Source organism: Malaya genurostris, chromosome 3 (genome assembly GCF_030247185.1).
Source record: "Malaya genurostris strain Urasoe2022 chromosome 3, Malgen_1.1, whole genome shotgun sequence".
NCBI classification, from domain to species: Eukaryota; Metazoa; Arthropoda; class Insecta; order Diptera; family Culicidae; genus Malaya; species Malaya genurostris.
In genome coordinates this window covers 65,443,691-65,469,581 of record NC_080572.1, presented here as the reverse complement: position 1 = coordinate 65,469,581, position 25,891 = coordinate 65,443,691, and the positions used below count along the sequence as shown (strand labels likewise).

At 38.6% G+C, this 25,891-nt stretch overlaps 1 protein-coding gene across 2 annotated transcripts in view; it reads left to right on the top strand.

The window, feature by feature from the left end:
• The window catches only part of LOC131437639 (ras-related protein Rap-2a), a 365,405-nt gene extending 339,812 nt beyond the window's left edge, over positions 1-25,593 (top strand). For both annotated transcript variants that reach the window (XM_058607114.1, XM_058607113.1), the window contains 2 exons: positions 382-499; positions 23,879-25,593. In XM_058607114.1, the coding sequence (XP_058463097.1) occupies positions 382-499; positions 23,879-24,036 (276 nt within the window). In that variant the 3' untranslated portion in view covers positions 24,037-25,593. The remainder of the gene's footprint in view (positions 1-381; positions 500-23,878) is intronic.
• Positions 25,594-25,891: the final 298 nt, after the last annotated feature.

The following is a 25,891-nucleotide window of genomic DNA, read 5'->3' as shown; positions in this document are numbered from 1 at the left end:
GCCTTCTCGACAGATACAATGTTTTTATATATGTATCTTTTTATTTCCAAATGCACCATTTCCGGATTGTGTGACACAAAACGCACTCTACCAGACAACCGTCGTTTCATTCACCGACGACGACGACGAGAGAACTACGAAATGCAAAGTTAATGACTTCTATTTCATTACTAACGACGCGGTAGGTGCGTACGAAAGTCAACGAATCGACTGGACTTTGCGCTTTTGGCACCCGTCTAGTGCCTTTGAGCCGTGCCTTTCTCCATCAGCTCCGACGAACGGAGAAGCATGGTAGATTACAGGTTTCAGCACAATGCTTTCGTCTATGTTTAACCGGATTATTCAATCATTGTAACACCATTATCTTCTCTCCATTTACAGGACATCTCCAGTATGCGAAATGTGATCAGTCGTGTGAAAGGTAGTCAACCAGCACCAATCCTCCTAGTCGCCAATAAACTAGATTTAGATTGCCAAAGAGAAGTCTCGACAGCAGAAGGTAAGCCCATTAAAAGTCATACCAAAGCGCTGCGGTGTGTGTGTGTGTGTTTTAGTACCGAATCTATACGTGAGAGCGGTTTCAATTCTTTTTTTTTTTGGAACCATCCTTTGAATGATTGTTTGTGAATAGCCTGAATCCGGTGTGAACGGAAACCGATCACCATAACGATTATGCTTTTTTTTGCGTATTTTTATCTCCGGTTTGATTTTCGACCTTTCAATGCGCCCGTGCGCCATAAATGACCCTCGGAGCTCGTACCGCAGCTCGAACGAAATGGTAACTGCTGTAAAAATAGTTTCAAACCATAGCCAAGCCAGCCAAACTACACGAGAAGTAAATGATACTAACGAACGACGATGGTGCTCCTGAATTCCATAAATAGTCATGTATAGCGTGCGAGTGGCATGCCTGGGCACACGAAAATGACCCATGGTCATAAAAATAATATTTGATTATCACCCATTCAGTGTGCGGAGCTTTATTGAATTACCGGCATCCGGTTAATGAGTTATGGTTTATTTTTGATGGTATTTCGAGTCGGAGTGGGTTTGCTATGGATACCGTCCATTACCATTATTGGTGGCCAGGGTAATACAGCAGTGTGCAACAGCCATCTTTCGTGTGAACGGTATTGCTATAATCATTATAAAAAATCTCCATTATCAGTTATCACTGACGCAAATTTTCCTCGTCGTTGAACGTGGATCGGTTATTTCCAGATAACGATATTGTAACAATATTTCCACTTTTTCGCTTGTAAATGCATTAGTTTTCCATTTTCCGATAATCATATGTTGGCAAAAAAACTCATTACAATTACCGCGAAATCATTCTTTTGCAGTTCACTTCGAACTGTTTACGGAACATGGATCGCGGTTTGCGGAACTGGTGCGGTTTATGTTGACCTCAACGTAGCATTTGAACCGGTTGATTGCGAAATTCTGTCGAAAAAATTAGAGCTACTTGGAGCTCCTCAAGGTAGTACCCTGGGTTCGTTACTGTTCTCTATCTTCATCCATGATGTATTAACGCTGTTGCCGCCGGAATGCCGTTCATTCTATTCTGACGACACTAAACTTTTAGTTTGTCGGGAGTTGCAAAAAATGCTTGACATTAGGGTCCTTGCCGTCTCCTAAGGATTGAACTCATGGAATTAGCACTAGATTTACGGACCGAGACAATTTGACTCATAAAACATTTGTTTGAGCTTGAGCTTGAGCGACCACCCCTGGTTGCTACTCCGTTACTGATCGGGATTAGCTGAAATTGTACAGGGAGTTTTTAGATGATCCGACCTGGGACTGGTAAATCATCCTTCAATGTACATCTTCTGGTAACCCCAGAATTTATTGGTCAGTACCAGCGCCGGCCAGGCCCGAACGTAGATCGTCTAAGGAATGGGAAGGGATGTTAGTCCAACACTTGTTGTTACTAGAGGCCGTATATACAACTGCGCACTCCACAAGTGTCACGGGAGAAGGATATTTGTTAGTAAACATTTCAGTATTGATATTATTCGCGTGCGACTCAGTATGTTTCGGTTTCAAGATGCTCGGATGCACCACTAAACTTACTGACTTCCCGAGTGATCGTTTCAACCATATCCGATATTGAAGTTTTACAAAAATGGCTGATGAAAATTGGTGTTCAAAACCCCCTTCTTGCCGTCCAGATCTGCGAAGACAACCCCCCCCCCCTCCTCTTGCTTGTCAACAAATATGAAAAAAAATTACAATAAACACCCCTTTTAAGAGGTACTTTCTACAAATTTCCTTCTTTTGATAATCTTTGCAATGAATATCTAAGCTCGTGGAGAAAAATAAAAAAATATTCTTATAACCTCTGAATTGCAGAAAGTACCTGTGCCAAGTTTGGGAATAATTTAATGAGTTGTTATATCGATCATCTTTAAGTTGTTATAAATATCTGTGCCAGTTGGAAAATGTCTATTTTTGAAAAAATCGAAACATTTTGCCTCAGATTCCCCCTGTTAGCAATCGTTTATAACCTCAAATTTTCACCGTGTTCACTCGTTGAGGGTTTCACCGGAGGTGGCACAGAAGTTCAATGGCTGTAAAAACCACCAGCTACCGTTAACATCGTGGGTGTGGGTTTGTGAGGCTTACAAAACGGGCACAGTTGACAGATAAATTTAAATCAAAATCATAATTCATTTTGCTTTGTAGTAAAAAATTGCAACCAAAAAAAAATTCCTGCGAATGTTCATACTACTTACACTTGAAGGACTCACTGTTCACCATTTTCAAAATTGATTTTTTCACACCGGGAATACACGTACATTGTTTGATGTTTGGTCAATACACGTGAACGAACTGATGATACTCTATTCATTTTAGGGGATGCTCGCATAACATTCATTTTCGTCACGTATAATATTCAATTAGACATTTGGAACCATTTTACGTGATTTTTCAAGTGAATTTTTATTTGTGTGTGAAGATAATGAGCACGCTTACTTGTGGCTCTAAAAGCGGACCTTACACGATCATTAAAAGTGTCATTAATAAAAAAATAATATCATTTCAATGAACGTGTAATGGTCAGTAATGACGAGATTTCTGTCAAATTTGAAATACATCATTACTTAGTCATCATTAAAAATGACAAAAATAATGCTCGTGTAAGGGCCGCTAAAGAATCGAATCAAAAGTCACACAGTTTCGTAAAAACCATACCTACCCAAAATTTAATACAACGGGTATTACGACATTTTGGGTAAATATGCTTCTCGAAAAATTTGAGTTGATATTACTCCCTTTTGTTGACATTTGTAAATGAGTATAAAATACCAAAGACATTGAAAATCTGCAGGGTCCGCCATCTAACATTTATTTTTGAACTAGCGGTTATTTCGACATTAGTAACCTTAATGTCACTTCTGATTTGACAGAAACTTAGTTGTATCCTTCCGCTGAACGAAAATGGTTGTGTGTACGCTTGAGAAACGTGTGAAAATAGTGCAGTTTTACTTTGAAAATCATGGTAATGTTGCGGAATGTGTGCAAAAAAATCATCTTCTCGGATGAGGCGCATTTTCATCTCGGCGGGTCTGTTAATAAGCAAAATTGTCGCATCTGTGGGACGGAAAACCCGCACGTTATCGTGGAGAAGCCGATGCATCCTCAGAGAGTGACGGTTTGGTGCATCATTGGCCCATTTATCTTCGTAAATGAGCAGGAGCCGTCGCCAAGGTCAACGGCGAGAGCTACCGCACCATGATTAGCGATCCTGTTACTTGAAGAGGAAGACTTGGACACCAGTTGGTTCCAACAAGACGGCGCTCCGAGCCACACAGCCAACGCTACGATCGATCTTCTGCGCACAGTCCTCGAAGATGTTGTTTGGCCGCCTCGGAGCTGTGATTTGACGCCGTTAGACTATTATCTTTGGGGAGCTTTCAACGATAAGTGTTATGTGGACAAGCCAGAGACAATTCAAGCTTTGAAGGACAACATTCGTGCAGCCATAGCTGAAATAAAGCTGCGTACTGCAAGGCCAGCCGAGGCAGCCATTTGAATGAAATTATATTACTTTAATATGAGAAAAATAAATTTTGAAATCGAATGAACCGTTTGTGTTTTATTGCATGTTTAAAAAAAAGTTACATGGCGGACCCTGTATTCATGCTTCACAATGTATTTATATTTTGTCGTGAATACGACTTACTTTACTATGGGGTGCCCTCTGAGAGAGTGATAAGTTTTTGATCGTGAATATCATCGATGAAAAAATGAGAATTGAAATTCTGCTGATGCTCCCTGAAGACGTTACTTTGGTTTCGTCTTGTCAGGGGGGAAAGAGTGACGTTGGCAATTATGCTCTCTCATTTTTTCGATGAGAAACGAAAATGCTTCGTCTTTCTTCGTTTGTTCTGGTGTCGGTCATTTACGAATGAGACAGTAAAACATTGAAAATGAGACTGCTGGAATGGTTTCTTTCATTGAGAATGCGTGACAATTTTAAGCTCTGGTCCGGAGAGCGCTAATAGGTACTATCAATCTTCTAGCGGACCCCAGCCCCTTGTGTGTGAGGAATTTAACGGTTATTCGACAAAGTGGTCACCAAGTAGCAGTGCTGTAAAACTTCATTCAATTCAATTGAAATCGAATGTGTGCACACACTGACGAGCACTCTACTACAGTAAACCTCAAATTTTAACAAAAATAAAATAAATGAGAGGGATATGCTGATAGTCAACGGCCATAAATTTCATTTTCACCAAAAAATATTCGATTGAAATGAAGTTGTACCGCACTGCTAAGTAGTCCACTCGACAGTAATTTAAAATTTCATTTCCAATCAAAATTCTGTATACCGGGGTCTAAATTCAATAAAAAAAAACGAATTGACGAAATTTACGTCATAGATATAGATTCAGGCCGCAATACTTAATAAATATATATTGTATATGAATATACAAGAAAAAGAAAATACTCATCCGCAAATGCGTTCATAATCTGAGCATCCAGAAATTTAAAATGCTGCGCTAATGCTCCTACCTGATAGTTTGAGAGATTACTCCGTAGTCTCTTGTACTTTTGACTTATTTTGATTGTTCATTTTCAATCATGACTAATTTAATTTTACTAATTTATTTCACTTTCACTTCCTACACACTTTATACCGGTTTTACTCCGTGAAAATGACTTAATTTTCCAAATTTCGGGAACAAAATCTAACAGGAGCGAAAAGTTTTGCTTCCGATATTTTTGGCGACGCCTACTGTTCTCAATTATTAATATTATTTCATTATTTGATTGGAAATATTTCTAAGATTCGATTTGAATGTATCATGCCACGTATTTTCAATTATAAATGATTGAAATTTTGATTAGTAGCGAGCAGTGTCCTATTTTGTCTGCTAAAAATCTCCGGCATATCGGATTTTCCTTCCAAAGACGACGGTTTTGAAGCAGTAAGCGATATATCAAAGTGAAAGCATCACTCTGATTGGTCAATCGATGCAAAAGCGAAGCTGTTGGAAGCACGCGAATCTTTAAATAGAAGCAAAATTATAGCTAACGTTTCAGTCCTACGCGTAGCATGCTAGAGGTAGGTTGTTGCTAGACAGCAAGACAAAAAGTGCCATAAAACGATTTGTAGCTTTAATTGGTATGCTCTGATCTTGTGTCATGCAAGCTCGGATGAAGTTCCATGTTATGTCGTTTCGCCTGAGAAATTGACAACTACCCCAGGGTAAATTTTGAGTGCTTAAGATTAATTTCTAATTTATATAAGATGAACTCGATTGATAATGAGAAAAATTTTATCGCTTCAACCGAAATCGCAGAATGGTAGAGAAACTCAACGCTATAAAAATAACTGCTTGCATACAAAACTTGAACACAAGCTGGGCGAGGAGAAGGTTTAATATGAAAATAGTATCGCGAGTATGTACAAATATATAATTGCATACATTTGGGATATTGGTGTAATTTCGTCGGCTACAAAACAAACAATGTCTGGTGTTGGTTCCTAATCAAGATCAATCGAGGCAGACTCTCCTTCAATTGCGGATTCGAAAGTGTGACGATTGATTGAACTGTTTGATTGTAGATCATTAGAAATTTTGGTTGCCTTGTTCCACATCAATGGCTCGAACAACCCCATGGGGCTGATCCTTGTCATTTTTTGTTTAGATTTCTTCGCGTTTCGCCTTCGGATCATCAGTGCTTTGCGTCTGCTCAACGGTTCAAATTGAACTGTTAGGCGGAGATGGTGGCTTTAAGCAATGATGAGCAGAAGAAATATAAATGGAAATATCAGTCAATAGACGAAATATTTCTAGAGTAACCTTTGTGTAGGTAAGCTACTTGCAGGTCATATTGATGCTCCTAATATACTCTCGCGAAACTAAATCAATGTACGCTCACGAAGTCCTAAATCTTGTATCTTGGAGATGTGGGGTTTTTACATTTATTTCAAGTGGACTTTTCCCCATCTACATGCACTTCATGGAGACTAATTCTGGTCAGATGAAAATGAGAATAAATAAATGAATAAATATCTTATAAACCAGAAATTATTTCGTTCCATGAATTGACTTTGCACACGCGCTCTCATGTGACAGACAGACGTCAGTTTAATGAAAGGTTGGAACCAACAGCACGGCCGGTGGAACTTGTTAAGTTCAGGTGGGTAATTTTTCATACCTGTGGGCAGTGTTGGTGATTGCCGAAAATTTGACAGAAGCTGTTATATTGCTATCTATATTGTATACAACATTTTCAATCCGGTAGTAGATGCTACAAGAACTCGTGTCTCTCAATGCATGAACCGTGAAAGAATTTTACTACATTTCTTCGCTCCACTTCATACTCTGAGTATTTCACGCCCTTAAAAAAAATTTACAGTCTGATAATGATCGTTGCTGTGTGGAATTTCCCAAGAGAGAATCGCAAGTTGACAATTATCGCAGAAAATCGAATCGATGATTCAACTTGATGATTCTCATACTAGGTTGCAATATTTCAAAACCCTTGTGTGGAGCATTCACAGACATTTTCATAGACACAACTTATACAAAGGTTATATGCACATAGTTAGAATAAGCGGCAATAGTAAAATGATTCTATCGCAATTATTAACTGCCTGTATAGAATCGGATCGCGAAACGAGAATAAGCGACCGTTTGTTGCTTCAGAGAGGATCCCCACAGCAGCGTGCTAACCTTTGATTCTCAGAAATGTCATCGAGAGGAATTCGCTCTCGCACTGGTGTCGATTCTATGTTAAATGAGCCATGCCGGGTTTTTGTTGTTGCGATGATTTCCGTTTCTCTTTGATGGCACTGATTCAATCGTGTGAAGAGTTGCCAGTGAACGTTCTTTGATACGATAAAAGCCATCCTTGCCTGTGGGTATGACCCACTATTTTCAAGTATACCTTAATTCTAATGAAAATTATTTATCCCTTAAAAGAGCAAGATCGATTTTTTAAATATTTTGTTACGATATAACTTTGCGTGAAACGCGTAAATTCGAAGTTTTAAACGTCTTCGAGTTTTTGTTTCAAAACAAAATTGCACATTTAAGCGTTAAATACGACATAAAACTACTATGGAGTTGTTCAAATGGTTGACGTAGGACTACTCAACTAGTGTCAAAATTACTGCCAACATTTGTTTTGAACATTGAGGCAGCAGTCTTTTGTGTTCCCTTTAAACTTATTTATGTCAGTGAATTTTCGCAATTAACTTTCTGAGATTACCCTAACAGTTTAGTTTGTTGGGATTGATGATGGAAGGTGCTGAACTCGTTCATCCAGTAGTTCGTGATTGAGGTTACCCTGCAATATCCTCGAATATGAAAAAACTGCCGAATTTCGATCAAAATGTGTCTCGTGCGGGTCGAACGATGCACAGAATAAATCCACAAACGGTCCAGCCGCTGATGTGCATATCACTTTAGTTGAAAGGTCCCGGGACTGATTCAAAGAAATGTCATACTAACCTCATTTTCCGAAAGTTCCAAACTTAAGATGACAGGTGTGAAACTTTCACGTCAATCGGACTACAAACACTAAGCCTACCGACATATAAGTGACGTTACTTATTATTTTATGAAAAAATGAAAATAACGATTTCCGTTTATTGATAAAACATTGCTTTTTAAAGGGATAAAACCACGCAAGCCCACAAAGTTTGAGAAGTGTTATCCACATTCGGATTAAAAACAAAGATTTGTGGTATTCTTATTTTAAACGTGGCTAAATGAGGCAGTCATCCCGAAAAAATTAGGCAAGTTTTGACAATCCTAGTTATTTCCTGGACTTTTTGAATGATTTGTTTTTGTACGGCAGTATAAAACTGCACAGAGTTCAAGTCGATTCGATACTGAATCTTGTTTTGTATGAGCGATTTTCTTAAATGCGATCGCACTTATTCAAGAGCAGAAATCTTATAGAAACCGCGAGCCTATGTATACAAAACTGTCGTGTCTGTTGGAGGAAATCATGACAATGGTTTGAGCAACTGGAAAAATTAGAAATACTTCGTTACCAATTGAAGATTCGATCATCATTTATCTGTGATATCGAATACCAGTTAAAAATGTAGATGTTCAAAACCTGACCGCTGTTTGTACGGTCTTATTTTCTGTGTTTTGAGTTTGCACCCCAGTATAGAAAACAAAAATGTAATCCTACGTCAAAAGTGTTTTTATGTATGTGAATATAGAATACAGAACGGAAAGGTGAGATGTGAAGGTTCATTTGAGCAAACAGAAATCACGTCTCACTTTTCTGTTGCATATCTTCACATTCTTCCTTTATTATTCTGAGTTACAAATATTCTAATTATGAATCATACTAATATTACCATTGTTTATCGATCGAAAGTTCAGGTGGGTAATTACCCACCTTTGGAATTTTCGGATGGGTAGTACTACCCACCGTACCCACCTCTTTCACCGACCCTGACCAACAGTGAATCCATTCGAACATGACTTCATTTTCTACGCGTTCATACAGGCATCTCGAGGTTTGGCACCCCACTATATACGTCCTTCATTTTTGTGTGAAATTTTAGCTCCACGGCTCCAGAAGTATTGGATTTTTATCACTTCTACGCGACTGAGTAAGAAAACTAAGCCATATTTTTCCATATCACAAATTGAACATTGTAGCTGAAGTGTCGTCCCCGGTTTGGTGGTTTAATGCATAGGCCATTGGTCTTACAAGCCAGTTATCGTCTGTCCGAGCTCCATGCAATGATTCTGTACGTTAGGAATCTGCTACGAAGTCTGTTGAAACAGAATGGTCACCTTTTGTAGGATGAACAGTTCCAAAAGTAGCTGATAAACATGTTAATACTGTTTTACTTTACCTTTAGAATAAATTCTAAAAACGGTGGCTTTATGTTGCCCATATTAGTACGCTTGCTAACGGGTACGACTTGCCTTCGATTATTTTTTCAGATATCTCGAACAATCCCACAGTTCTATTTTTTGCTCCAACATCCGGGACTATCTTCATCGCATAAATCATGTAAAATTCATTGTGCTTTAATTTCGAAACTCCTTATTAGCTTCTCGCTTCTCGTTTCTCCATCAGCGCCGCAAAAATTTAGTGTTCTCTTCTTATTCTTCTTGTAAGCAACCTACTCCGCAATTCTAGCTACTCTCGGATAAAAGCGCATGCGAACACTAATGAAAGTGAAGAACCATCCGGGAAGTAAGGTGCCAAATTGCACAATAATGCCTGTCAGCATATGGGTGAGAATTGTTCTTTCTCTTTTTCTGTTTTTTTTTCTCTTGTTCATCCTCACATCACACCAAAAACCAGTACATACCTATATTTCGAAGTTCATGCACGACCGGTCGGTTGGTATGTTGCCACTTTCCGGAAGCGCTCACAGCAAGATAAATGGATGGAGAAATGTAACACACTGGCCCGCAGCAACGGCCACGGAGAATGAAGCGCCGTGCGTCGTTAGTTTGGTGCCAAAAATAGATCCCCCACTCGTTTCGATTTCGCCAGTCGGTTGTCGACCAATGCAATGCCCCACCGACTACCGGGAATGACAATCCGGTTGCAAACTGAAATGAATGACGACGGTGATGATGATGATGATGATGATGATGATGATGATGATGATGACGAAGCAAATGCAGAGAATGAACGCTGGAAAAATTCCTGGATTCTTGCATGTCACCAAAAGTGTTAAAATTTAGTGATAGTTCCTACCACAGGATGAGGATCCAATGAGCAGTATCAGAGGTTTGAGCCATTCTGCTATGATGTTTGATGTATTCAATGATCCTGATCAAGACTGGAGTATGTTAACAGATACCACGGAACCTAAAAAAGAAAAACCTAAGTTGAAGCAAACAACATAAATGTGTTACTTTTCACTGTGAATTGAAAACTCTCGAAATATACCAGATTCAGGAAACAGAAATGAACAGCCTCTTTGACTTAGCCCTGAATTTGAATTCCATAGAAACTTTGAGGTTGTGTCGAGCTTGGAAGGATGGCAGTCTTAACCCCAGCGGGTGGCGGTTTTACCCGCACTGGTTGAGCATCTCAATTTCAAACAAGTCTTTTTGAAGCATGTTTCCTGCTCTTCACATATGTTGTTGAAATGTACCTACATTAGGATTTGGCATGGATGGAATTGTACTTCCAGATCTCTGATTTAAAACCACTCCAATGTTCAAAACTCGGCAATGTTATATCGAGATTGGAGAGAAAACTTTTAGTGTGTAGCTTTGATCAGATCTTGCAGCTATGTAAGGAGTGTATCGATAAGTAGTTAGCAACATTCAAACAGTTATTACTCTGAAATGGCTTAATTTTTTGCAGCGTGTTTTGCGGTGACATGTTTGTTTACATGTCAATAACAGCTGCGCAATCGATTGGTTTCGATACGGTTTATCGTTTCAATGATGAGTCAAATTGATCCGGGAACGCGAAAGAAAATTCTGCACACTTGGTGCTCAGAAAGTGGTGTCACGTACAACGAAATTGCAAAACGGGTGAAAGTGCACCACAACAGTGTCAAAAATACTATCGAGAAGTTCGGTAAGACCCTTTCCATGGAGGATTTGCCCCGACTCGGTAGGAAAACGGGTCCCAGCCAGCCCGGCCGGGACTTAAAAGTGGTTGAGTACATCAGGAAAAACCCATCGGCGTCGACGCGGGATTTGTCCAAGCAGTTCAACAGCAGCATCGGGATGATTCAACGGATCAAAGTTCGCAACTCCCTGAAAACGTACAAGAAACAGAAGGTGCCGAAAAAGTCCCTGGTACAGCAAGTTCAGGCCAAAACAAGAGCACGAAAACTGTATAACCGGATTCTACAGAATAAAGACGGATGCATCCTGATCGACGACGAAACCTGCGCCAAGGAAACTCTCGAGCGCTGCCCGGACCGCAATATTATACGAAATCAGTGTACCACGACCTGGACGACGCTGACACCACGGTGGCGATAGGAAAGTTTGGGCAGAAGGTGTTGGTCTGGCGAGCAATCTGTACCTGTGGCTTGCGGTCGTCGATTTTCTTCACGAAGGGCACAATTAACGCCAAGGTGTACGAGGAAGAATGTTTGAAGAAGAGAATGCTGCTACTGTACAGAAATCATAAGGCTCCTACTCTCTTCTGGCTGAATTTGGCTTCAGTCCACTACGCCAACTCCGTTCTACAGTGGTTGTCACAAAATAATGTACAATTCGTGGAAACGGACATCAACCCACCGCATCGCCCGGATCTTCGGCCAATTGAAGGGTATTGGGCAATTGTCAAGCGGCACTTTCGGAAGGAAAGTACAGTGTCCCAAAACATGCAGGAGTTAAAAAAAAACTGGACAGCTGCCACCAGGAAAGTCACAAAAGTAACTGCGCAGAGTTTAACGAAGAATGTCAAGTCCAAAGTGCGAACGTTTCACAGAAACTAAGATTTTCTTCAATATAGTCAGTGAAATGCATAAAAATGTAATTTTTCTACAATATATCGAAAACTGATGTCAAAATATGGTTTTCTTTCGTTTTTTTATTTAATAATCAATTTTGCTAACTACTTTTCGATACACTCCTTAGTTGCTCAAAAAACTCAAATCAATCTCACTCTCACTGAAAAATACCGTTTAATCAAAACGACTAAGTCACGGCCGATAAACGTGATGTTAAAAATGCAATTTTAAAACTCACTCAGGAACGATTTGGCTCAAGTGGCACGTTCCCCTGGATATTCAGAGATAATTTTCTTGATAGGAAGGAAAGAATTATAGAAACTGGGCACATTCTAATCTCAAACCCCCGAGAAGATTTGGAGATTTTACAAAAGCGACACCATTCTGCGCTCCCGGATATGTATTAACAGAATAAATTCGAAAGCCCATAAGGTATATCAAACAATCTGCCAAAACCTTTCAAAGTCAATGTAGAAAAGATTCGTTCACTCCAGGAAGAACGATGAACCCCTCCGACAACAGCTCCCCGTCACATTTGGTTGGAAACGATAGAATATTCTTCCGTTTTAGCTCCCCATAGACAGACTCGTCCATGTTTGGAGAGCCAAAAACCCGGATACGTAGTTGCGTCAATGCGGGACGGGATTTTTTTCTACCAAGAATTGATCCACTGGTTTCCTGTTCCATGTCGTAAAAGGCCACAAAAATAGGAACTCCCAAGTCAAGGTGTATTTCCGCGCCGATGGCTGAATGGCTGCAGGAGGTTAAACGTGAACGTCGTGAACGGAATACCTTGGGGTTTTCCCTTACTGTGTTAAGCGAAGCTCTGGCACAGTGGACGACTTCATTCTTCGCAACTCGTGGAATTTAAATGATTAAAGCATTTTAAACAATCCTTCCATGGTTCGCTATAGGCGGTTATAAGCCAATATATTTTGTGTCTTCTAGTTGTTGTACGATAAGTGCTGGAGATGGGGTGTTCGTTACTATAATTGATAATGGTTAGAGTAGCACAAATCAATCTCCAGCATAAACGTACAGCAACTATGAATTTATCTAGACTTCTGCAAGAAGGTAAAGCTTCTATAGCTTTGGTTCAAGAACCATATTTCCAAAAGGAAAACTTCTACGTTGGAAAGTTGTTAAACCCAGTCTTCGTTGCCTTCAACAAGAACGGTATGACAAATCCACGTGAAATGCCTCGATCATGCATACTTGCAAATAGTGCTCTCGATGTTTCTCTCATATCGGAGCTCACAACTCGGGATATTTGTGCTGTCACAGTTGGTATGACTATTGATGGCATAGACAGAAAATACGTCTATTGTTCGGCATATTTGCGCAATAATCAACCTTCGCCAAGCGATGACTTCAAAAAGGTTGTATCATACTGCTGCAAAAGTGATTTACCGCTTATAATCGGCAGCGACATAAATGCTCACCATATCGTTTGGGGCAGCACAGATATAAATTCGAGAGGCTCTGATGGAATTTGTGAGCAGGAAATCGTCCAACTTTTGCGAGTTCTGGAAGAGAGGAGGTTTTTGACATAGCTCTCTGCTCTGATAGAATTGCGCATGAGTTGATAAATTGGCTCGTCTCTGATGAACTCGAACCTTCGTACATCTTTTTTGATAATTCAAACGCTCATTTTGATATTGTCACATATCGTAATCCCAAATCCACAAACTGGGACCTCTATGAAGAGAGTTTGGCGACTAGATTTTACGGGTACCAACCAACAATTGAAACCCCAATTGATTTGGAAAACGTTGTCGACGAGACAAGCTCACTCATAGTTTCTGCATATGAAGAGGCTTATCCACTTCGGATTGTGCGAGCTATTAGGGGAACTCCTTGGTGGAATGCTGAACTTGCTAGACTAAGGAAACTATGCAGAAGAGCTTGGAACCACCGACGCAGAGATGGGTCGGAGGCATTCGTGTCGGCTCGAAGGGCTTACAAAAATACTCTTCGATCGTCTGAGCGAAGTGGTTTGAAAAGCCTTTGCACAAATGTCTCTAGTCGCAATGAGGCTAGCAGATTAAATAAGTTACTTTCGAAGTTTAAGGACTTTAATGTCAGTTTCTTAAGAACTTCAGATGGTGAGTACTTGTCTGATGAAGGTGATATACTTCACTATCTTTTTAACACTCACTTTCCAGGATGTATGAAGCCATCACCGACAGCTGTTCCTGAGACTTTTTCGGGTAGTTACGATTCTTGGGCACTCGCTTGAAGAATTACGACGATTGAATCGGTCAAATGGGCAGTTGAGAGTTTTGCTTCGTACAAGTCTCCCGGAAAGGACAGAGTTTACCCAGTGTTACTGCAGAAGGGGTACGAACATTTCAAACATGTTTTGAAGAAAATACTTACTTTTAGTCTTGCGACAGGTTCTATTCCAAGAGCTTTGCAGGAAATAATTGTCAAATTTATTCCCAAAGGCGGTCGCTACACTTATGAGAAAGCGAAGAATTTCAGGCCTATCAGTCTTAGCTCATTTCTTCTTTAAACAGTGGAACGCATAGTCGATCACTACATACAAACACTTAAAGAACGCTGCGACTTTGCAATGCTTTATTTGATCAGTGACATTATTTCTCAACGCATTCAATCAGCTCCATTATTATTCCGAATTATTTTCTTTTATACCTAGCCGTCAACTACGTTCTAGGAAATTATTTTTAAAAAGACATACTGGAACAAATTATGCAAAATACAGTCCAGTCAATCGAATAATGCGCCATTACAATCAATACTGCGAACATCTTCACCTGACTATGTAAAAAAATCTCAGTTTTGTCGTAGAAATAATGCGTAGTATTTAAGTGAACATTGTAAATTATATGTAGTCTACATTTGGTGACGAAATAAATAAATAAATGAATTTGAACTGTCAGAATCATTCGTGCTCAGTTGACGTGACCTTTTTCAATCATTTACAGTTTCATTGCAAATCCTCATGGATCTCTCACACATCAGATTAATCAGGTTTATTCGATGATGCATTCGTTTGAATGCCTTCTGTCGTATGTTTCAATTTCGCCCCATTTGCCATTGAACCTAGTTCCAAAAAACAAAAAAAAAAGTATTTTTCTCCATAACTGTAAAGGTGGATGGCAAATCAACTGACTTCGTCTTCTCGTTTATCGTTGGTTTGACTTGGCTATTCAAGACAGCTATTCTATTGTTCTCTGTACTTGCTAGGTTTTGGATGTGGGTTTTCCGAACCATAGTCTGGCTGCAACATTCCTAAATGTGGACTTTGCCTGATTTGATGATGATGGTATTTCTTCTATTGGACGGTTCAGCAGGTATCCCAGTTTCGTGGTTGTGGTCAAGCCGCTGATTGACGTTGCTATGTTTAGGGCAGTTTACTTTTAAAGGCTCCATGTTTTCACAAACAAAACACTTGTTTTATAATCCGTCATAGAAGACACGTGCTTGGAAGATACGCACGAGAATAGGGAATCCTGTGTCTTGACTATTTCGTTCTCGAACCATACGTTTTTGAAAGTACTATACCCGATCAAATGCACATAAAATAATTATAACAAAATTATTTTAACAGTTGTTATTTTTATCTAACTGTGATATGTTGAATTATCTGTACAGGATATTTGTCGTTTTATAATAACGCACAATATCAATATTATAACACAGTCTGTAACAATTACTTTCAACGTATAGTGTTAAAGTCAAATATTTATTATAGTTTATCGTCTTGACATCTTACATGAAAAGATGGGATAAAACGCACCTTGAGGTAAACAAACATATCGCTTTTTTCTTAAGCACGACAAAATTATTCAAAATTTTGACACAAATTGCTGAATACTGAGGTTATGTTAGGAAACAGCTGATTTCACAAAAAATTTTTTGAAACATGTATATGTTACTTACAGTTTTGTTCCAATATAGATCAGATATTTGAATTACAATTAGTTACTCTACACTTATGCCAACTGAGCAAAATTATATCAATTTCGATAAGAGCAACACTCCGCCGTTGGTTCCTAAGATTTGAGTATGAATTATCGAATTAAAGAATTATCGTGAATAACTCTTACATTCAACAAACGCACTCGCTTAAAAAATGTTCACCTATCTTTAATATAAAAACAACATTTTTGGTGATGAATTTATGTGTATTGTTCGATTTGTCATTTTATTGCATTATTATAGTGCAATTGGTAGTCTTTTTACAATTTTCGGAACCCGGGACCGGTTAGGACGAAGCAAATTTATTTGTTCATCAACATAAATTGACCTATTACACCCAAACCTCCATTTACATTATAATCGGGGGTTAGTAAATAGAATAATGACGTAAAAAAGTTTACGTTGTTTGAAATTTTCAACGAAAAAAAAGTTTTTCTAAGTTGTATTATTGGGTATGTATAATAAAATGAATAATTTTGGAAAGAAAATCATCAGTACAGGGTCCGGCACTCGAAGTGTAACCAATTAAAAAGGCCATAAATTCAGTTTGGAAAATTACTTTTACCTTATTCAAAGTACAAAATGTGTAAAAATAATACAAAATTCAGAATCAATTCACTTTTGCTCGATATGACCACCTTTTGCCTTGACTTGATGACTTGAGAGAGCGAAGGAGTTGCTTCGTTTGGCCGAATGTGACTTGCAGGTATTTTGGCCCACTCGCGGACAATAACTTTTTTCAGCGCCTCGAGACTGGTGTATCTTTTAGTTCGGACTTTGCTCTCCAAAATGGCCCAAAGAGAATAATCCATTGGATTCGCATCTGGTGAATTCGAGAGCCATTGTGTGGACGTGATGAAGTTCGGAACGTTGTTTTTCAGCCATTCTTGGTTCACTCGAGCTTTGTGAGACGGTGCCGAGTCCTGCTGAAACGTCCATGGTCTGCCACCGAAATGTTTGTCTGTCCACGGCTTCAAAGGAACCTCCAGAATACTTTCCCGATAATATGTCGCATTTACCTTGACGCCAGGCTCGATGAAAACGATTGGAGAGCGCCCATCTGCGGTTACAGCGGCCCAAACCATTATCTGTTGCGGGTGCTGCCTCCTGGTGGCCAATCGATGACTCAAATTCTCGTATGAACGGTCGGTCAAGTAAACCCTATCGTTTTGAGAGTTTACGAATTGCTCAATTGGAAAAATTTTCTCGTCAGAAAATACAATGTTCGGAAATTGACCGCTTTCGGCAAAACGAAGCAACTCCTTCGCTCTCTCAAGTCATCAAGTCAAGGCAAAAGGTGGTCATATCGAGCAAAAGTGAATTGATTCTGAATTTTGTATTATTTTTACACATTTTGTACTTTGAATTAAGTAAAAGTAATTTTCCAAACTGAATTAATGGCCTTTTTAATTGGTTACACTTCGAGTGCCGGACCCTGTATTTGCAGAAAAAGGATGTTCTAAATAGCTTCAAAATTCAAGATGGCGACTTCCGGTTCATTGAAATGTCATAAAAACCCTTACAATATGGGTGTTTTTGGAACAGAATTGATGAGAAGATGTCGTCAAACGGTGTTTAAAGAGTTTCTGAAATCTACGATGGCGACTTCCGGTTTATTGATATTCCTTGAAAACCCTTACAGTATGGGTATTTTCGGAACGGGACTGAAGAGAAGATGTCGGAAAATGATGTTTGAGGTGGTTCTGAAATCCAAGATGGCGATTTGGAATACAATATAGTGACTTCCGGTTTATTGTTATTCCTTAAAACCCCTTACAATATGTGCATTTTCTGAACTGGATTAATAATTTTCATGGTATATTAAGGGCAATTCCAATATTTTAAGCTCGGTTTCTTCATTGAAAATAAGTACCATGAGCAAATTTCTAGCTTTCTGTCGGGATGAAGTGAATATAGTAAAATACATAGGAGATTGGAAAGCAGAACAGAGGGAGATAGAGAGATAAATAATAAACGAGGTTCAAGCACAATGAAACCGACGTGCGTTTTGTGATTAGCTTTGAAGAATCAAGATCCGTTCAATTTCATTTTTTTCTTATTCTTGAAAAAGTTTTCAACTTTTTGCCTGTGTCAGGTGGTTGTTTCACTAACTCTTACCACTTCATCGAAATTTTCCGACATCTACTCATAACACCTGATCTGAAAATATCAAAATTGTTACGATTTTTTAAAGATATCAATAAACCGGAAGTCACCATGTTGGAATTTAGAACCATTTTAAACATCCTTTTTTGACATCTACATATCCAATGCGTTCCAAAAATACCCATACTGTAAGGGTTTTCAAAGAAATATCAAACTGGCCATCATAGATTTCAGGACCTCTTTAAACCCCGTTTGACGACATCTTCTCATCAATTCTGTTCCAAAAACACCCATATTGTAAGGGTTTTTATGAAATTTTAATGAACCGGAGGTCGTTATCTTGAATTTCAGAACTACTCCTAACATCATTTTCCGACATCTACTCTTCAAACTCTTTTCAAAAATACTTATATTTTAGTAGTTTCCATGGAATATAAATGAGCCACAAATCCTTTTCCTTGTATGCAAAAACCTCTTTTTACGAAGTAGGTTCGTAGATAAAGTTTACGTTATTTGGAATTGGCTTCGTAAAAAATGTTAACGTTATTTGGGATTTACTTCGTAAAAAGAGGTAATGCAAGAAAAAGTTATCGTAAACAGCGGTTTGGGTGTAATCCAAAACAATAAGACCAATATTGCAAATTTCACGTTTGTCACTATAGAACAATTTTGTAGTCATCACTGTGAGCCTCGAATTTGAAAGTTAACTGGAAACTTGCAAACTTTTGGTTGGTGGCTATTTTCACAGATTTCACAAATCCGTTACTCCGTAACCGGAAATCGAGGCCGTATAACATACAGTAGCTACTAATCATGGTTTATGAAACAGTTCATATTTCGTATATGTCGATTTAGTCAACTACATAAAAATTATGTGCACATTCTTGTCTCATTCACTCGATTCCAACCGAACCGAATATTCGAATGTTAGGTTGGTTTTCGTAGTGACTGCATTGCATGTTTGTATAAGAAAGATAGTGCTAATCTAAAACAAAATGATCAAACTAATCTCACATGAATCTAATGTGTATTGCATTCAAAATAATTTCCGTTTGTTTCGAATGATTTAAAGCCATATAAAATATTTACTAAGTCATATAAAATATATTTTTATACATAGGCAAACATTAATTCTATGTACATCCCGTTTCACATCTAGCTGCACATGTAGCTGCGAAGGATCCGCAGGTCGTCCTCAACTTGATCGCTCCATCTCCATTCTTATACCGGTCGGATCATTTTCGAGAATCATTTTAACCGGGTTGTTCTCCGACATTCTAACAACATGCCCGGCCCAGCGTAACCGCCCGACCTTGGCCTTTTGGACGAGGGTTGGTCCTCCCAGCAACTGGTGCAGTTCATGGTTCATTCGCCTTCTCAACGTACCGTCTTCCATCCGCACTCCGCCAAAGATGGTTCGCAACACCTTCCGTTCAAAAACACCTAGTGCGCGTTGATCCTCCGCAAGCATTGTCCAGGACTCGTGCCCGTAGAGGATAACCGGTCTAATCAGCGTTTTGTGGATAGGAAACGACATAACATGGAATTTCATCCGAGCTTGCATGATACAAGATCAGAGCATAAAAATTAAAGCTTCAAATCGTTTTATGGCACTTTTTGCCTTGCTGTCTAGCAACAACCTACCTCTAGCATGCTACACGTAGGACTGAAATGTTAGCTATAATTTTGCTTCTATTTATAGATTCGCGTGCTTCCAACAGCTTCGCTTTTGCATCGATTGACCAATCAAAGCGATGCTTTCCCTTTGATATATCGTTTACTCCTTCAAAACCGTCGTCTATGGTAGGGAAATCCGATACGCCGAAGATTTTTAGCAGACAAAATAGGACACTGCTCGCTACTAATCAAAATTTTAATCATTTATAATTGAAAATATGGGGCTTGATACATTCAAATCGAATCTTAGAAATATTTTCAATCCAATAATGAAATAATATGAATAATTGGTACAAAATATACTGAGCTGTAAGTGCTTAAAACTTGACCACATTTCTACGTGTATTTTTCCTTGAGTTTCTGATTTGCACCCCTATATAAAAAATAAAGATGTGCTCCACATCAAAAATCTCTCGCGGTTCATGCATTGAGGGACTCTAGTACTTGTAGCATCTTCTACCGGATTGAACATGTTGTAAACAATATTGATAAATGTCGAGCAGCTTCTGTCAAATTTTCGGCAATGACCAAAACTGGATCTAAATTTGCATTTTGTCGATTTTTTACGGAGTTTACTCGATGCAGGCCAAAATTAGTCGTGCCGAAATACTATAAAGTCAGGGTGGCAAGTGACCGGGAAAACCGGGAAAAAGTCGGGAATTTGGTTTTACCGGGAAAAACCGGGAAAAAGTCGGGAATTTTAGTGCAAATCCGGGAAAAAATTTACTAGTCCTAATCTTAGTAACGATTTTCAGCATCATGATTTTCCTGATACAACAAATGAAAAGATGAAGGCCATTTTGTGTTTGAGCTAGGAGTTCAGTACAAGTTTGGAAACTTCTTATTTTTCCTCACAGGTTCAATCCATTGAAAATGGTGCCAACACCTCAGCAATTTTAATTCAATAAGCGCTTACTTAGTTGGCATCAATAACAGCACAATGAATGCTCATAATGAAAAATAAGGACAATTTGGATACTTCTGCTGGATTTCTATTAAATCTCGACAAATATTAGAAAAGATTCCAAGTGCAAATGACAGTTTCTCTTTGTTTATTTTCTCTTTCAATTATTACTGTATTTTCCAACATTTTATTAACAGCAGATCGAAAGTTGATAGTTTCAGTCGTTATTCTATGCAAAGTGTAAGATAGTATGATTGCCTATAGGACCATAATAATCGAAAGAAAGAGTAAAGAAAGAGGAACTGTCATTTGCACTTAGGACCTTTTCTAGTGTTTTTCTTGAAATTTCAGAATAAGTATGCATAATGGTAAAAGTAACATCAAGTAACATGTTTGATAATGTTTTTAAGAAATCTTAGGGGCCGTGTTTTTAGTTGCCAGCCAATAATTTCCCTAATTTCACTCAAATTTGTCTCAGTACTTGTTTAGTAATCTTGGTATTGATTTCAATTGTATTCACAAAATCGACAGAGCTGTCGACTTTCATTTTATCCACCGTTTGCAAGGAGTATTTGATTTCCTTCTTTGACAGTCGATGATAGGAGAATCAAATTTAGATCATCTCAGTCACTAGAGGCAGAGATGGTTGTTGTTTTTTCAAAGTGACAAGCGTACATTTTAAGAATTCTAGAAGGATTTTGTTCTCTCGCCAAAATCCAACTCTGAAAGAATATAGTATATGTTGTTAGCAATGGTCTGTCGTCCTCATGTACACCTCGTGCACTGCACAACTGGTCAAATAGGCTCTATGAGAACTTGTATGCACACATTCGGGAGAGGCTTCAGTGGCTTATGCTTATGGCAGTTGAAAACAAATTGCTATCTCAGTTGCATCGTCGAAACGGTTCTGATGTCATACCGTATAAGCAGTGCACAACCCGTATATTTGCTCACGAGAAGCCACTGGATGATAGAAGTAATCGGGTTTGAGGGAGGAGTGTTGTGCTTTAGTTCATTCGTTTTTAATTTTTAACCCTATACAATACCAAACTAAAAAAAATTGGAATAACTAGAGATGGTCAGTCCCCGTACGGTCCAACAAAACTAGTTTTCCTTGAAGATTGAGTAAACTGGAGTTCTTTATTGAAGAATGATAGCTCCCTGTTCTTCTCAATAGAATAGTCTATCAAAACGTTTGCTGGTTTGAGTAATCTGGTAGAATTTCGCGAACTTTGAAAATGTATACAAAAGAGAATGATTATTGGTAGAACACATGCAAAAAGACTTTATTATTATTGAATCTGTTAACTACAAAATATAATTTATAGCTCTCATATTATTTTTGAAGAAACATACAAAGTTTCAGAAAAACGAAAGAACGGTTTAATAGAACTAATTCTTTCGGTACAACTATCAAGATTTCTACAGTTCTTTGAAATTAACGGTTTTGCCCATTTCTAGAATACACTCCTAACTTGTATAAGTTTTAAGAAGGACTGATTTTCCAGATAGCCTTTAAAAGACTGATTCAGTGGTAGTGTTGAAAGAGATTGAATAGTTCGTTTAGACAAACTGTGGATGAGAGTTTTAATCGTAGTTCCAAGGATATAACCGAAAAATACTTATTTCTCAATGTTTTTTTGGACATGTTAAGAAACCGGGAATTTTTAGTCTCGCGCACCGGGAAAACCGGGTAAAAAAAAAGGGAAATTGAAATCGCTAATTCACTTGCCACCCTGTTGAAGTTATTTCCAAATACTTCTTTGCTTCTGACACTTTCATCCCAGCTAGTTTCAATCCCTAGAATTACTTCGAAAGAGGAGGCTATTGAATTTTGATGATTTTCTTTAATTTTGTGTGGGCTTTTCATGCGATTGATATTTTGGCAATATACCCGAATTTCAGTCACATTCTGTTTAAGAGGCAAATAATTACTTACGTTACTAATTCCTGGGTCTATTTCTTCGTCAAAGGGGCGTCATTTACCTGGCATCTCTGGTCAGACGTGTTGTATGGGAATAAAGGTAAAACGAGAAAGGCACTATTCCAGGCATCAGGAGCTTGGAGGTATGCGCTGACTTTGCAAGCGGAAACACAAAATACCGGGCCGGCTAAAACGAACATCACGTGTTACTTCAATTCGGATAAGCGAGAATTTGCATTGAACACGAAAATATGCAGAAACATTCTACTATTCCAAAGTTCAATTGTTTGGATATTTTTTCTACGTGAAAGAAAACATCTCTATTTCGATTTCGATGCACTATAAGAAAAAAACTTTTCACAGCTAAAAACCTTTTCAAATCGAAAAAACGAAATGATGAGAATTTTCTGCATTTCCTTTCACCATCGCTCGAGAGGCCAGCGGAAAGTAACATCCGATGGCAGTTCGATTTCCGGCTATCCACTGCCGGATAATCGAGGTGAAGTCGGAAGGATATGCGGGGAAGCAGCGCCACAAGCAGAAATCAATTTGCTGGAATCTTCCAGAAATATCAATTCTTACACTCGACGAACCCAGTATCGAAACATCCTTTCAGGCATGCAGTGCTACCTACCTACCTTTCCGTCAGTGATGCCGGATGCCGATTGGAAAATGCAGAACGAAGCCAATAAACAGCTGCTGCTGCTGCTACTGCTTTGAACTCCCACACCTCGGGATCCACGACGCTACTCAGGAAGGTTCATAGCTCTTCGAAGGCGGCGAAGGTCGAATGGTCGGGGAACGGAACGGAATTTACTTATAAAATAGTTGCTTCAAAGAACGGCAAATCGATCGCAATCGGGGTGAAAGTAGGAAGCCATCGCGTAAGGAAACTAACACCGAACAGAGGAAAACGGGCAAATTGTAAATGGGAAAATAGGAAGCAGTTTGCAATTGGCTGCACTGGCTGGCTGATTACGTTTTCCTGTTGCGTCTCCGGTTTCTTCCGATCCCATCTCGACTAGACTTCGAATGGGCGGCTTGTCACCGGGCTCGCCACGACCGAAAAGCATTGCGCTTTTCGTAAACAGAAATCAAATAGTAGTACAATGTTGTGCTAGTCGTTTTGAAGTGTTTATATCCGCTCAAAGTTGTTTGATGATGACACATGCTTCGCAAATGCAAAGGGGGTTCGGAATGGAACTGGTTCTGTTGTGTTTGATTACATCCATTCCCGTTTAAATCCTGCACACATCGTCGGTTGAAGTTTCTGAACGTCTGAAAATTTAACTCAGCCAGCGTGCCAATTTGCTTGTGTCAAAAAAGAAAATAAAACATGCAAAACAAAACAAATCCCCTCACCATCGCTTTGTTTGTTCTGTCTTTGCAGGAAGCGCCCTCGCCGAACTGTGGGACTGCCCGTTCATCGAAGCCTCCGCCAAGGACCGGATCAACGTGAACGAAGTGTTCGCCACCGTCGTCCGGGAGATGAACATGACCTCCGAGAAGCGCCAGAAGAAAAGCTACTGCTGTTGTACATTATTATAGAAGTGGCATTAAAAGCGTAATTTTAACCCCCTTAATCGTAATTTAATATTATGGCAATTGAAATTAATATAATTACAAAACCAGAAACAGAAACAAAAAGGGAGTAAACAACAGAAAAAAAACAGACCTATCCAAGGGTGGAGAAAATTTGAAGAAAAAAAAAATTTAGCACCGCGCGCAGAAGGCGGCGGAAACTATTAGTAGATGTTTTTTGGTTTATTTTTATTGCTTGCAGGGTAAAAGTCGCGAGTGTCTCGGTCGCAGCCAAAGTCAGAATGCGACCGGACTCAGAAATGCAGGAATCGAGCAATTAAAACCATGCCGAACCAAACCGGCGGCAAAGGAAACCTAAAAAAAAATGAAAAACTTATATACATATTAAATGTAATGATAATAATTAATGGTAAACTTAACTTTACACCGAATGAGTAACAATTTTTCGAGATAGCAGTTAATTGTGCGCGAGTAGAAACCGGGGTGCGTAGCAGCGAAAGTGCGGTCAAATTTTAAAATGGGGGTGTTTTACAAACAAACATAGGCTGAACGATTTAAGCGAAACAAGGTCGGAAAATGATGAAGCGAAACAGACGAAGGCAAAAGGCAAAATGTTTAGAGGGACAGGAGAGGCCATAGCCGTACCCACCCGCGTCAGTGTATGTAAATCGAACGATTAATGGTAAGGAAATAACACTGTTTAGGGTATATTTTTAGCAAAGAAGAAAAAGAAGAAGAAGAAGAAGAACGGAAAGTATGTTTTTCCATTAGTCAGAATCAATTTCTTTCGGGTAAAGATTGAGATATAGACTTGATCGATTTTTTTTTGTTTGTTTCGTCAACTGATCGGTTGATTCAAAGAAGCTTTTTTTTCGTTTTCCTAGAACGGTACGTGAAAGTGATGATCAAAAGCAAAACTACGAATGTTATGTAATAGTTTAGGTAATCTAGCTCTTTTAACTCCGCCTACGGTATCATTCTAAAGGTTTTATACGCAATCAAAATGTTTTATTTTTTTTAATACTATTTGCCACTTCCTCTATGTTTACCATAAATCTGTTCTCGTGTAAGAAAACTCTTTATTTTGTAATATAAATATTTTACTCTATCTCTGAACGCTGAACGACGAGATTTACGGAAAGAGAATAGGAGCACATTGGATAATCTAAAATATGAAAAATCTGCAAAAAAAAAACAAAAAAAATAAAGGTGTATTCGAGTGATGAAACGTATATATGCAGGAATCAACCGTTGGGAAAGAAAATATATTGATCAAGAGAAAGTCATTTAGCATGAGAACGAATAAATCAAACTGGCATATACAACATACATGTAGGTGTAACAAGAAAACAAGAAACAAAAATCAACCTATTTTTATCATTACATTTTTGTATACACAACTGCAGCAGGCACAGAATCACACCGAAAAAAGGAAGGATTGAAGACGAAAGTAACCGAGGAAATGCCGTGAGAAAGGGAAGAATTCCAATAGTGAAATATCAGATACAATGTGTAATTGAAAACAAAAACTGAAACACGAAAAATAAATAAAAAAAATTAAAATGTTTTCATTGCGATATAGAACGAAAAACAAAAAAAAATAGCAACACTGTAAATCTAATTTACAATTACGTTTAACGTTTCTGCCCCGAACCCAATTCACATTTAAATTTCATGACTAAATCTTGGCGTAATTCGTTAAGTTTGACTTTGTATACACCTTTCTTTTCGTGCTAAAGGTTTTTAAAGTTAATTTAGTAAATACGTCTTGTTTGAAAACGGTTAGCTGTGATTCGTTTTGGCTAGACGTTTTAGAAGCATTTCCGTGTGGAGTTCTAACTGATCCAAGTTTTACGTGCCA